Raw genomic sequence first — 14,308 nt, 5'->3', positions numbered from 1 at the left:
ATTATCCACGAGTCCATCCTAGTATAAATAATTGAATCAGTAAACAAATACAGAAGAATGGAAAGAGCTGGCCAGATTGTAGGATCCCAATTAGTAAATGTAGAAGGAATGGGGGAAATCGAAAATTACCTTTAGGTAAACATCCCAGTAAAAACTGTTGCAGGAAAGAACCACTGATGGAGGCTAAAATTACAGTGAAAAAAAAGATATTTGTAGACTCTCAAAGGATCCCTCCATATTTTCTGTCACAAAGGAAAAATGATTAACTTTTCCCTGAAGGAGTCTCACCGATACCGGTTTTAACCAAGTGACCCAAGTTAGTATCCCCAGTAGTAAGATCTATCAGCATCGGGATGCCTGGGTGGCTCAGTCAACTAGGCATTTGCCTTCGGCTGGAGTCTGTGATCGAGTCCTGCATTGGCATCAGGCACCCTGCTCAGCGGGGAGTCTGCTTCTCCCTCTCCCTCTGCCTGCTACTTCCCCTAGTTGTTTCTCTTTCTCTGACTAAGAAAAAAAAAGGTCTATCAGGATCACGAGTCCTTTGAAATGATTCATAACATCACCTTCTTGTCCCAAATGCGTAATTTTACTAGAGGCTGAGGAACTGTCCCAGATGGGAGAAAGCTAAAAAAGGTATGGCAGTTAGATGCAGTATGTGGGATTCTGGATTGTCTTGTGGTCCATAGAGAAGGGCCAGTGTGATCCTCGTCAAAATTCACAGTTTCTTAGTAAGAAAGAGAGTACCCATGTACAATGTTTGGTTTTGATAATTTTATGGTGGTTAGGAAAGCTGTTAATGGTAGAAGCTGGGTGGAGTGGTATTTGAGGACTGTGCTTTGTAACTTTTCTGTAAGTCTAAAATTATTTCCAAATAAAAAGTTAAAAAAAAAAAAACCCACACACGAAAAAATCTGATTTCAAATACTTCACATTGTCTAGCTACAAAAACAATAGGGATTGCATTAAAAAAAAATTAAAGTGGAATGGGGGCAAAGGGGAAGTCCTCTCTAAACATGCAAAGTAAAATTTCAAATTTCATTGCCCTTCCCTCAGATTTCTGCCACTTTAAAACGATGCTTATTGAAATGTCAGAGGACTGTTCTATGCCATTGTTTGTGTTCTCTCACATTTCAAATGGACTGATTATAACAATTCTCCCTTTGCTGTTTCAGAGACATAAAACACTGAGTAGTTGAAGCCTGAAGGATTGCTGATATTTCTGCACCATAGCTGAGATTTTATTTCTGATGCCTGAGGACCACTAAGACAGCCACACACTCAATCAAATGTTCAGATCTTCTCCACCCAATTGTAGTTGATTCCTTGTCAAAAATTTAAATGAAAGATAATTTAAATTCATTTTTCTTTACAAAACAGATTTTTGCTAATTTATAAAATGTAATTAAAATGTTACCAGAATGCAGTTACTCTTGGAAATACTTCTCTACAGATTCTCATTTTTGCAAAATAGATATGTCTCATTTAACTTTTATGAAAAATGGTTAAATTTTAAAAATTGGTTTCAGATGCTGTCCAATTTCTTCGTGGTATGTGGAAGTGTCAATAGTTGTTGCAAGCCCTTTTATATCATCAGGCGGTGATTCTCAAACAGGGTAGGCATCAGTCACCTGGGGAACTTTTTCAAAATAGAGATCCTTCAGGTTCTAGCAGCAGGATTTTGATAATACAGGTTAGTATAGAGTTAAGGATATCTGGATTTTTAGAAGATTCCTCCAGGATTCTATGGTAGAAGCACAGAATGCTTTGGAGGGAGGAGAGCGTTGTTTATGAACATGGTCTTTATAGTTGGCCAGAACTGGATTTTATTCGGGCTCTGCCACTTCCTCATGGAGTGACTATGAGCACCAATCAACCTTCCTGTGCCTCAGCTTCTTCCTCTGTAAAATGGAGGTTCGAATCATTTCTGCCCCATTAATTAAAAACAAAAACAAAACTTCAATGAGGTAATGCATGTGAAGAACTTCAAATGAAGGCACTTATAATTGATTCTTTTTCTTTTAAAGATGACTGGATGTTTTCTGGAAAATGTAATGGTGGATGGGAAAGTACTTCAGGTGGAAGCATTAACCAAGCAATGAAGTGGGTGGTGTGGTACTGCCTGGGGGAGGGCAGGTGTGAGAAACTCATACGGTGGGCTATGGCTGGAGCATGGTGTGTGGAGGAGATAGGGTAGGAGATGAAAATGGGGAACCCAGGGTCAGTTCATGGAATACTTGTATGCGGCGCTGAAGGGTTGGATCTATATCCAGAATGGCAGCCCACGCAGTGTGATGCTGGCTACTGAAAGTGGAGCCCATGAACTCATACGAGGGTGCTGGTGGTCCTGGGTAGCAGGCAGTTGTGGGGCTTATGTGTGCCTGCATAAACCATCCATGACATATGTAGAGTTTTTCAGGTTCATGACAAAAATTCAGGACAGAAGATAGAATTCCTCAAGTCCAAGCCGTATTTGACAGAGCCTACCCTAAAACATGCACGGTAAGAGCTAGTAGAAGCTTTTCATTCTTCGTTTTATATCCTGTCAGCCAGAACTCTGGCCCTGAACCTCTCATAAACTCCAGTTCTGGTAATAATCCAGCTACAGATGACCAGTGTGTGAGCATTGTGAAGAAGTACTCTCCAGGTTACAGGAAATTGGCTACTTTAATAATTATAGACATGTGTGGGCATCTTGGGGAGTGGTATTGCTGTGTTGCAACTGGACTGACAGATCTCATTTAAACCTTGTTCCTAGCCATCTCGGATGGTCAAATTTGTTTTAAAGAGCTTTCTCCAGGATACAATTCAGTTCCTGGTCCCGTGGAGATCTATCTTCCTTATCCTCAAATTGTCACTGCAGTTGGGGGAAGCCAGGACACCTGTATGCAGGAGCACATAGTAGACTAGGTACCAAAATGCTGTTCTATACTCTGGGATCCTCTGACCCAAGGCACACAAAGACATTATATCATTATGTCATTGAAAAAGTGGATTTTTGTTGTTGTTGTTGTTGCTAAGTGGCTCTTATCTCAAACAAGTTTACAAATACCACTAGGGCTTACCTAAGTTATGAAATTCTCATACAAACAGTGGCAATGGCATGGTCTTTAAGCTCAGAGAAGTATATTCCTGAAAACTATAGAAGTACAGTGAAAGGACTATATTTTTTCAGAGACTGAGAAATTTATATGTGGAAAAGAAGATGCTTTGGGTTATTGCGATGTGTCATTGTTGATTCTTTATTTGTAAAGATGTAATTGGTGGCAGATGTTGATAATGGGTTATGCGTGTGTGGGGGGTGGGGAGAAATGGAAACTCTTTGGACCTTCCTTTTAGTTTTGCTGTGAACCCAAAACCGCTCTAGAGAATCTTTAAATAAGCAAAAAGGAAGATGCCCTAATTAGAGTTCCTTGATGCTTTTAGACGATGCTTCACAGTAATGAAATGGTGGTACCGCAGCTGTTTGCTGAGACCTAAAGATCACAGCTCATTCATAGTCAAATAGTTCATGAGGGTCAGCTGTGTGCAAAGTGTAACGCCAGGTGCTAAGCACCAGCGAAGAAAGAAGCCCAGTATGAGGTTGACTCTAAGCAAATGGGAGACTAATCAATAAACAGGAGTACCAAATAATTGTTTTGTAACGAGAGATATATTTATGCCTCAAAGTCTGTAATATGTTATATTTATCTGCCAAGGTGTCTTTTTCGGGATTCAGGAACTCGTTGAGAAGCAGGCTAATCATTAAGACATTATTGACAAAGATTGGATTCAAAGACCATTGAAGGTTTTTAAAATACTTTATTCACTTTTTATTTAGAAAGAGTTAGATTCGCAGGGAGTTCCAAAGATGATACAGAGAGGTCCTGCGGACTCCTCACTTGCTTCCCTCGATGATTACATCTTACTTACATAATTATAGCATAAGAGCAAAACCAGGAATCTGACGTCAGTAAAATGTGTGTATATATAGTGTGTGCTGTTTTATTACACGAGTGTGTAGAGCACTGTAACCATGGCCATAATTCAGGCACACAACTGTTCCCCAACCGCAGTGATCTCCCTTCTGATCTCACATCAACCACTGGCCCATTCCTAATGCACGGCAACCATGAATTTTCCTTCCATCTCTATAATTTTGTCATTTCAAGAGATGTTAAATAAATGCAACCGTGCAGTGTGCGGCCTTTTAAAAAACTAGGAGCTTTATTGAGATGTTATTCATATACTGGAAAATTACCCTTTTAAAGTATGTAACCCATGGTTTTCAGCACATGCATAGCACTGTGCATTCTATCACTGCTGTCTAATTGCAGAATATTTGTATAACCCCTAAAAGAAGCCCATTATCATTTCTTCTCCATTTTACCCTCTTCTTATCTTCTTGTCACCACTAATATACTTTCTGTTTTTATGGATTTGCCTGTCCGTGCATTACATATAAATAGAATCATTCAACATGTGTATGTGAGTGGCTCTGTAGCGTCACGTTTTCAACGGCCTCCCATCGTGCTAGTATATACTCCATTCCTTTGTATGGCTGAATAATGTTCCTTCGTATAGATGCACCACATTTTACTCTTGCATTCCTCAGTTGATGGGGATTTGGTTTATATCCACATGCTGTCTATTATGAATCGTGCTTTTATGGAAATTCAAGTACAGGCTTTGTGTAGACATGTGTTTTAATATAGCATATTATATTGCATATATGGCCAGGAGACTCATACAACTCTGTGTTTAACTTCTTGAGGAACTGCTAAACTGTTTTCCAAAGTAGCTGCCCTGTTTTACAATCCCACAAACAATGCATGAAGGTTGCGATTTCTTCATGTCCTTGCCAATGCTTATCTTCTTTCCTTCCTCCCTCCCTCCCTCCTTCCCTCCCATATTTCCTTTCTTCCTTCCTCTCTCTCTCTCTCTCTCCCTCCCTCCCTCCCCCTCCTCCTCCCCCTCCCTCCGTCTCTCTCTTCCTTCCTTCCTCTTTCTTTCTTTTTTCCTTTATTCCTCCCTCCCTCCCTCCCTCTCTCTGTGCCTTTCTTTCATTCTGTCTTTTTTTCTTCCTTTCCCTCTTCCTTCCTGGCTTCCTGCCTTTCTCCTCCTTCTTTCTTTCTCCCTCTCCCTCCCTCCTTTACTCCTTTACTTTTTTCTTTCCTTTCTTCCTTTCATATCCATAATAGTGGGTATGAAGTGGTATCTCTCTACAGTTTTCATTTGCATGTCACTAATGAAATGATGTAAAAAATATTCTAAAGTGATTATTGGCCATTTGCATGCCTACTTTGGATAAATGTGTATTCAAATGTTTTGCCCATTTTTCAATTAGGTTATTTGTCCATTATTATTATTGAGTTATAAAAGTTCTTTGTGTCTTCTGGATACAAGTCCCTAATCACATATATGACTTGCAAATATTTTCTTCCAATCCGTAGGATGTCTTTATAGTTTCTTGATGGTCTCTGAAGCACAGATGCTTTTAATTTTCATGAAGTCTCATTTATCTATTTTTTTCTTGTGCTGCTTGTGTTTTTGATGTTGTATCCAAGAAACCATTGCTTGATCCAAAGATATAAAGATTTATGATTATGTTTTCTTCTAACAATTTTATAGTTTTATTTATTTTACATTTAGGTCTCTAATCCATTTAGTTTAATTGACTCTATGAGTTAGTTTTGCATATGGTGTGAGGTAGGAGTCTACCTTTTTTCCTTTTATATAAAAATAACCAGTGGCCTACCACCAATTATTGAAAGACAGTTCTTTCCTGCATTGGATTTTCTGGCACCCTTGTTGAAAATCAATTCATAGTAAATGTAAGGGTTTACTTCTGTTCCATTAATCTGTATGTCTGTTCTTTTGCCAGTACCACACTGTCTTGATCTGTGCCTTTGTCATAGTTTTGAAATGAAGAGTGAGTACCCCAAATTTGTTTTTTATTTTCAAGATATTTTTCCCCTTGCATTTCCACATAAATTTTAGGAGTAGCTTGGCAGTTTCTGCTAATTAGTTGGGATTTTGATAGAAATTGTGTTGAATCTGCAGATCATTTTGGTAATATTGCCATTTTAGCAATATTGTCTTCTGATCCTGAAGATACTGTCTTTGCATTTATTTCATCTTTAATTTACTGCAAAATGTATTCTGTAGTTTCAGTATGCAAGTCTTGTACTTCTCCGGCCAATTTTGTGCTTGAGAATTTTACTTTTGGATGATATTGTAAATGGATTGATTTCTCAATTTTAGGTTTATATTTTTAATTAATACTGCATAGAAATAAAATAGATTTTTCCTTCAGTCATGCTGAATTCATTTATTAGTGCCAAGAAAATTTTTTAGGGGGCTATGTGGATTCTTTGGAAATTTTCTGTTTATAAGATCATGCTATCTTCTTACATAATCTGGGTGACTTTCAATTTTTGCCTGAATTCCTAGGTAGAACCCCAGTATATTGAATAGAAGTAGCAAGAGCAGACATTCTTGCCTTGTTCCTGATCTAAGGAGCAAAACATTCAATTTCTCACCATTAAGTATAACTTTTGCTGTGGTCTTTTTATAAGTGCCTTTAATCAGGATTGAAGATGTTACTTCAAATTTATTGTTTGTTGAATGCTTTTATCAGAAAAGAGTGTTGTTTTACTGTATCTATTGAAATGATCTTTACTTTTTGTCTTTTTTTACTGATATGGTGTATTACTGTAATTGATTTTCAGATGTCAAATCAAACTTGCATACCTAAGATAAATTTGAATTAGTCATGGTGTATAATCCATTTTATGTATTGCTATATTTGGTTTGCTAGTAATTTGTTGAGGATTTTTTTTCTATTTTCATAAAAGTATATATGTATGCATGTAATTTTCTTACATCTTGTCTGGTTTTTGTTTCAGGGTAGTACTGGCCTCATATAATCAGTTAAGAACTCATATAATGAGTTGGTCTCATATATACATATGTTTAATAGGACTTCTTTCATATTTAGTTAAGAGTCAGAAAGATGAAATATATATTTATTATCTCTTTTATGTTTGATATTTACCTTTACTGGTTTTTTTCCATATGGACTAGAAGAACTTCCTTTAATACGTCTTATAAGGTCTATTAGCAACCCATTCTCTCAGTTTTTGTTTATCTGGGCATATCTTTAGTTCATTTACCTCTGTTTATTTATTCTAGACAGGGGGAGGGACAAAGGAAGAAGGAGAGAGAGAATCTCAAGCCAACTCCCTGCTGAGCAGGGAACGTGAGATGATGACCTGAGCCAAAACCAAGAGTCAGAAGCTGAATTGACTGCACCACCCAGGCACCCCAGTTAACCCATTTACATTTTTGAAAAACTGTTTGAAAAATAATTATTTGATAAATAATTTTGCGAGATGTATGTATGTAAGATTCTTGATTTTTTTTTTCAAAAAATTTCAAAACTTTTCAATATAATAGCCCCTGGCGTGCATTGTTTCTTATGAGAAATCACCTGCCAGTCTTACTAGTGTTCCCTTTTTGTTCCAAGTTATTTTCCTCTTGATTTCAAGATTTCCGTTTTGTCTTTGGTTCTCAACATTTTGATTAAGATGTGTCAGGGTGTGGATTTCTTTAAACTGATCCTAGCTGGAGCTCACTGAGCTTCTTGTAGATTAATGTTTCATCAAATTTGGGAAATGTTTAGCCACTTTTTATTTAAATATTTTTGTGCTCCTTTCTTCCCTCTTTTCTGGTATACTTATTAGCCTCTGTTGTTATACTTAATGGTATCACATTTTTCTGAGTCTTTATTTTTCTTCATTCTTTTTTCTGTCTGTTTTTCAGACTGTGTAATCTCTTATCAGTTTATCTTCAGGTTCACTCATTCTTTCTTCTTCTACTTCAAATTTACTTTTCAGCCCCTCTAGTGAATATTTTGTTTTAATTATTTTATTTTTCAGCTCCAGAAGTTTCATTTGGTCCTTTAAAAATAATTTCTTTCCCATTATTGATATTCTCTATTTGGCAAGACCTTTTCATCATTCTTTCCTGTAATTCATTAGGCATGGTTTCCTTTAGTTTTCTGATCATACTTATAAGGCTATTTTGAAGTCTTTATCCATTAGGTCTGACATCTGGATACTCTCAGAAGTCGTTTTTATTGCCTACTCTTTCTTGTGTGTGAGTCACATTTTCATGTTTCTTTGCATGTGTCATCATTTTTTTTTTTAAACTGGACATTTTGGATAATGCATTGCAAGCAATTTGGGGTACATATTCTCTCGCGACCCCTCTGCAATGCTTGTTGTTATTTTTTTATTTGTTTAATGACTTTTCTGGTCTGATTCAGGGAAATCCCTCCTCATCCTCCCCCTTTACAGTTTGAACTCTGATGTTTATATTCAGAGGTGTTGCCTCAGGCATGTGTATTCTGAGCATAGGATTACGGTGGTTTTAGCAGAGCTCTGTTTGACTTTCCCTCATCTCTCTGTTAAATTGTCTGCCTTGATTGATATCGTATCTGGATGTTAGGCCCCATTAATTGCCAGGTTTTTCTGCGTTGTTTTTAGGAATGCTTCTGGGCATGAATAGCCCCATAGTCTGATCCAACTAAATTGGTTCCCCTTTGTGGGGATAGTTTTCTGAGGCCTGTCTTTGTGGTTTGTTCTGACTACAAGAATAGGTCTATTTAGTTTTTCCTTTCTTTGGTTCTCTCTGATAAATAAGCTGGACTCCAGTTTACTTTTGTTTTCCTTTCATACAGCTACTATCCTCCTATTAATTGCCTACCAGCAAATCTTCATCATTTTTTAAATTAACATATAATGTGTTATTTGTTTTAGGGGTACAGGTCTGTAATTCATCAGTTTTACACAATTTATAGCACTTACCATAGCACATATCCTCCCCAGTGTCCATCATCCAGCCATCCCAACCATCCTACCCCTCTCCCCTCCAGGAACCCTTAGTTTGTTTCCTGAGATTAAGAGTTTCCTATAGTTTGTCTTCCTCTCTGTTTTTGTCTTATTTCATTTTTCCCTCCTTTACCCTATGATCCTGTCTTATTTCTCAAATTCCTCATATCAGTGAGATTATATGATAATTGTCTTTCTCTGATTGACTTATTTTGCTCAGCTTAATACCCTCTAGTTCCATCCATGTCATCATGTCATTGCAAATGGAAAGATTTCAGGGTTTTTTTTTTTTTTTTGATGGCCACATAATATTCACACACACACACACACACACACAAACACACACACATATCTAAATCTATCTCACATCTTCTTTATCCATTCTTCTGTTAATGTTTTTGAGAGCATCCTTAGTCCTCAATTTCTCCATACTCTTTCCAAATACATTCAATTCCTTTGGGGGAATTCTTGATCTTTCCATTCTTATTGCTTCCTTCTCTCTGTGGGCAGTCTCTGAGGCACTTTTCTGGAGCTGTAGGCAGGGGCAGTGGTAGATTCTCAGAATGATACCCCTGCTTTATAAGCAGGGCAGTTGGTGGAATTGGTATTTTCTCGTTTTGTTTTTGCCTTTCCCAGTATGGAATCTCTGTTCTATGAGCAAGATGGGACAAAATAACTGGGATCTCAGTATTCTTGGCCTGTTATTCCTGGGGGTAAAGCCTCAATGAGTCAGAGTTAGGCAGAGGAAGACAGCCTCATATCTCTAACATTTCTTGTCTGAAGTAGTGACTTTGCAATAGTGAGCTCGGGGTGGGTGTGGGTGTAGGGGAGGGTTGGTACAGAAACTTTAAATAGTTGTTCTTAATAATGATTTTTTACCAGCTGTGATTGTTTCATCAAGGAGTGAATCTATGGAGCTACTCATGTTATCATTCTGGAAGTTGCCAAACACCCCTCCCACCCCTATCCCCACCACACACACACATCAGGTAAATTTTAAGTTCATTTTGCTATATGACGGCAGCCAGGAACAAAAGACTGTATATTATGTAATTACATTTATATAGCATTCCCCAAAAGGCAAAAATGCAGAGTTGGAAAACAGATTAATGATTGATAGTGGTTAAGAGCTGAGGGAAAGATTATTACAAAGGGGCAGCACACAGGAATTTTGGGGGTGATTGCACTGTTCTGTGTGGTGCTATGGTGGTCAATACAGAAATTTATACCACTCCATAGTGTGAAGAGTATGTAAATTAATAAAAAAATCAACCAGGATGTCAAGAAGACCAAAAATGCGCTATCTTGACTGTGACTCATGAATGATAAACTACACTGAAAGAAATAGGGAAGAAAGGAGCTGACCTAAGTGACTTTGGAAACCAGAGTTTTGACTGGATACTGTAAGGCTAAAGACAAAAATGATGACACACATTATGGTTGGTAACTTTGTTTTTCAAGTGGGCATGGGTTAGCAATTCTGAAACTACTTTACATGTATAATAGGATTGAACAGATGGGCAGATCTACTGTAGATAATGAAAGCCAGGTTTCTTTTGTTGTCAAAGCATTTAGAAATAAACACAGTAATAATAGAAAGAGCCATGTGGTGCTAGATTGGAGTCAGAGATATCAATATCAACCGTGTGTGTGTGTGTGTGTGTGTGTTTTAAATATATACAGATAAATAAATACAGAAATAAATACAGATATACGTGTGTGCATTAAAAGGTATTCATATGTGTGAGGTTCCTAGGAGCAGTGTTTCCATAGTAATCATGAACATACTTAACTCCCAGATCTTGCTTTTTAATATTATCCTCTTATTAAATAGTATCAGAGCTTCTTGAAGTAATAGTTGATTCCAGGGATTGTGGAGGAAAATTCAAGATAAGCCCTGGATATCAGGTGATGCCAGAAAATATGGCAGTACTAAAACAAAAAGTATAGGGACACACCAGAAGGATATAGGAGCTAAACTGAAAAAGCTTCCAATGGCCTGAGTTAGAACAAATGGAATAACAAATGATTCAAGCAAGAGCATAAACCCCCAAAGTATTTGAATTACAGCTCAAATAAAAAAACTATTTATTTGTTCACACTGACTAATGACTGATTAAATACATGAATATGTGAGATGAAGAAATAAGTCTTTATTGCAGAAATATTTCAGTTAATGCATGTAGAAGAATGAAGGAAATAGAAAACCACTGTTAGAACATCACAATAGTAATTACAGTAGGCAAAATCCACCACTGAATGCTTACATTGGTGGGTGAATGTTTAATAAGGAGCAGAGTATTTTCAGAATGTCACCATCCTCTCCCAAATATTTGAGCAATGATAGGAAGAATAATAACTTGACAGAAGAGAAAGCTGGCAGACACACTTTAACTCTGCAGCCTGGTACCATCCCCAGTGATGATGTTGATGATGTAATGCTGAATTAGATACTTGTATAGAGAAACGACATTAGGGGAAAATCTAGTAAAATTCAAATAAAGCAAAGCTAGGTAAAGAGTAGTAAGAACTCTTCCTGGTTTTTGGTTTTTTTTTTTAAACTCTTCAAAATTGTTGCAAAATAAATAATTGTAATAATTAAACAAAAATACAGTGAAACAACACTGTATAAAAGAGGTCTCAGGGTGCCTGGGTGGCTCAGTTGGTCAGGCATCCGACCTTTGATTTCGGCTCAGGTCATGACCTCAGGCTTATGAGATCTAGCCCCCAGTCAGGCTCCTAGCTCAGCGGGGAGTCTACTTGAGATTCTCTCCCTTGCCTTCTGCCCCTTCCCCACCCGAGCTTTCTTTTGCTTCCAAAATAAGTAAATAAAATCTTTAAAAAGCTGATTTCACAAGATGCTTTATGTATAGTAGATACAAAAAATTCTTTGAGCTGAGAAAAGAAGAGTAAGAAAAATCTTGACAGTATATATCTGAATTAAATCTCTGGAACAGACTTCCAGAGGAGTAGAATTTGTAATAAAAAGTACCATGATGATGCAAGTCATAAAGAAAAGACAAACTATTGATGAGTTTCATTAGCTTATAATAGCAGAAAAACGGATTATTTCTGCTTAAGAATACAAGTGGGTTTTCTTTCTAGTAGGGGAATTTTATATTGCCAAGACAGAATCAGTGTGAATTTGAGGGAACTCTAGGGCAGAAGTAGGATAATTTGTAAAGGGGTCCAACAAACTTTGTTGAAAACCTCATTCAACAACTTATTAATTCCAGGTACTGTGACTCGTATCATCTGATATTTTGGAATTTGGACTATCTTTAAAAAGAGGAAGCTCTGGGGTGCCTGGGTGGCTCAGTGGGTTAAAGCCTCTGCCTTTGGCTCAGGTCATGATCCCAGGGTCCTGGGATGGAGCCCTGAGTCCTGCTCTCTGCTTGGCAGGGAGCCTGCTTCATCCTCTCTCTCTGCCTGCCTCTCTGCCTACTTGTGATCTCTGTCTGTCAAATAAATAAATAAAATCTTAAAAATAAATAAATAAAAAGAGGAAACTCTGATAGCTTCTAATTTTAAAGTTTGGAAAACTATGGGAATAAACAGTAGGAAACAGGCTTACTTAATACAGAGAGAGAGAATAACCAAAGGAGATAATAAGGACTTTTTATATTGAGTTAAAGGAAAAGAAAGGTCCAAATAAGTGAACCTTATTTGTATATAGAAGGTACTAATAGCAAGTTTCTTAGAGATATGGAATATAAACAAAGCATTAAAAAGCACATGATATCCTTAAAATGCTAGAGTATCCCTAATTTTTCAATATATAACTTTGAGTATAATTAGAAAGGCTAAAGATGAGACCATTTGAAGAAATTCTGGAGGCTATTAAGGTTAAATTTTCTAGGGGCTTTCATGGTTTAGAAGACTTTGGGTGAGAAAACCTTGTTTTCAGTCCCATTATCTTAAGGGCTAGTAAACCTCAGCTTCCTGTGAAATGGTAGTAATATTGATCTCCTAAGGTTATCATGAAATCAAATAAAATAACAAATATGAAGGACTTCGGCTAAATATTAGCATATTTTTAAGAAAATGCTACAAAACTCATTTCAAAACCTGAAACTTAAAACATGCAAGTCATTTGCTCAATAGAAAGAAGAATAGAACCAGTTTGTGGCCTGAAGAAACAAAATGCGAGGTGAGGGATTTGCCATTCCATGTATGCTCTCGCTTCTGTAATACTTACGGTTTGTGGACAGATGTATCCCAGGTACAGTGACTTGAATCCAGGGTTTCATTCTTCCCTTATACGTCGGCAGCACACCCATGCGGGGCTGCAGAATCCCTGGGCGAAGGCATTTACTGCCGCATTTTCGATGGCTGGAGAAGGGATGGAAAAACTTATAAGGGACTTGTTCTCGTAGAGTCATCATCCAGATTGGCAGGTACAAGTTAAAATATTTTGGTTCTAAAACAAGATCTCAATCCAAAAGGTCATAAGTAATTTTGTTGCCAGAGTGTCTTAAAGGATTTAAAACACCGGGAATTGGGGAGGAGTCAAGATGGCGGAGAAGTAGCAGGCTGAGACTACTTCAGCTAGCCGGAAATCAGCTAGATAGCTTATCTAAAGATTGCAAACACCTGAAAATCCATTGGCAAATCGAAGAGAAGAAGAAAAGCAATTCTGGAAACAGAAAAACAACCACTTTCTGAAAGGTAGGACCGGCGGAGAAGTGAATCCAAAGCCACGGGAAGATAGACCCTGGGGGGAGGGGCCGGCTCCCGGCAAGCGGTGGAGCAACGGCGTGCGCAAAATCGGGACTTTTAAAAGTCTGTTCTGCTGAGGGACATCGCTCCAGAGGCTAAACCGGGGCGAAGCCCACGCGGGGTCAGCGTGGCCTCAGGTCCCGCAGGGTCACAGAAGGATCGGGGGTGTCTGAGTGTCGCAGAGCTTGCAGGTATTGGAACGGGAAAGCCAGCCACAGAGACAGAGCTGACAGTAAGCTCACAGCTCGGTGTTACCTTAAACCTGTCACAGGCTCGGTGAGCTCGGAGCTCGGAGCGCGGCCGGAGGTCAGGCAGACGGGAGTAACTGGGCGCTGTGCTCTGAGGGCGCACTGGGGAGTGGGGCCCTGGGCTCTCGGCTCCTCCAGGCCGGAGACCAGGAGGCCGCCATTTGTATTCCCGTCCTCCAGAACTCTACGGAAAGCGCTCAGGGAACAAAAGCTCCTGAAAGCAAACCCGAGCTGATTACTCACCCCGGCCCCTGGTAAGGGCGGTGCCATTCCGCCTGGGGCAAAGACACTTGAGAATCACTACCCCAGGCCCCTCCCCCAGAAGACCAACAAGAAATCCAGCCAAGACCAACTTCACCTACCAAGGAGTGCGGTTTCAATACCAAGGAGAGCAGCAGAATTCCAGAGGAGGAGAAAGCAAAGCACGGAACTCATGGCTTTTTCCCTGTGATTTTTTTTTAGTCTTGCAGT

The 14,308-nt window shown here is 38.5% G+C and overlaps 1 protein-coding gene across 14 annotated transcripts in view; it reads left to right on the top strand.

Annotated features, from left to right (window-relative positions):
- Window positions 1-14,308, top strand: part of SUGCT (succinyl-CoA:glutarate-CoA transferase) — an 840,768-nt gene that overhangs the window by 416,950 nt on the left and 409,510 nt on the right. The window contains exon 13 of one of the 14 annotated variants that reach the window (XM_059397228.1): window positions 7,171-7,294. The exons of 12 other annotated variants lie outside the window; for them this stretch is intronic. In XM_059397228.1, the coding sequence (XP_059253211.1) occupies window positions 7,171-7,254 (84 nt within the window). In that variant the 3' untranslated portion in view covers window positions 7,255-7,294. Of the gene's footprint in view, window positions 1-1,172; window positions 1,276-7,170; window positions 7,295-14,308 lie in introns of those variants that run through there. One more of the 14 variants, XM_059397236.1, reaches the window with a different exon arrangement.

Source organism: Mustela nigripes, chromosome 4, assembly GCF_022355385.1.
Source record: "Mustela nigripes isolate SB6536 chromosome 4, MUSNIG.SB6536, whole genome shotgun sequence".
NCBI classification, from domain to species: Eukaryota; Metazoa; Chordata; class Mammalia; order Carnivora; family Mustelidae; genus Mustela; species Mustela nigripes.
This window is presented reverse-complemented; position numbering and strand designations above follow the sequence as displayed.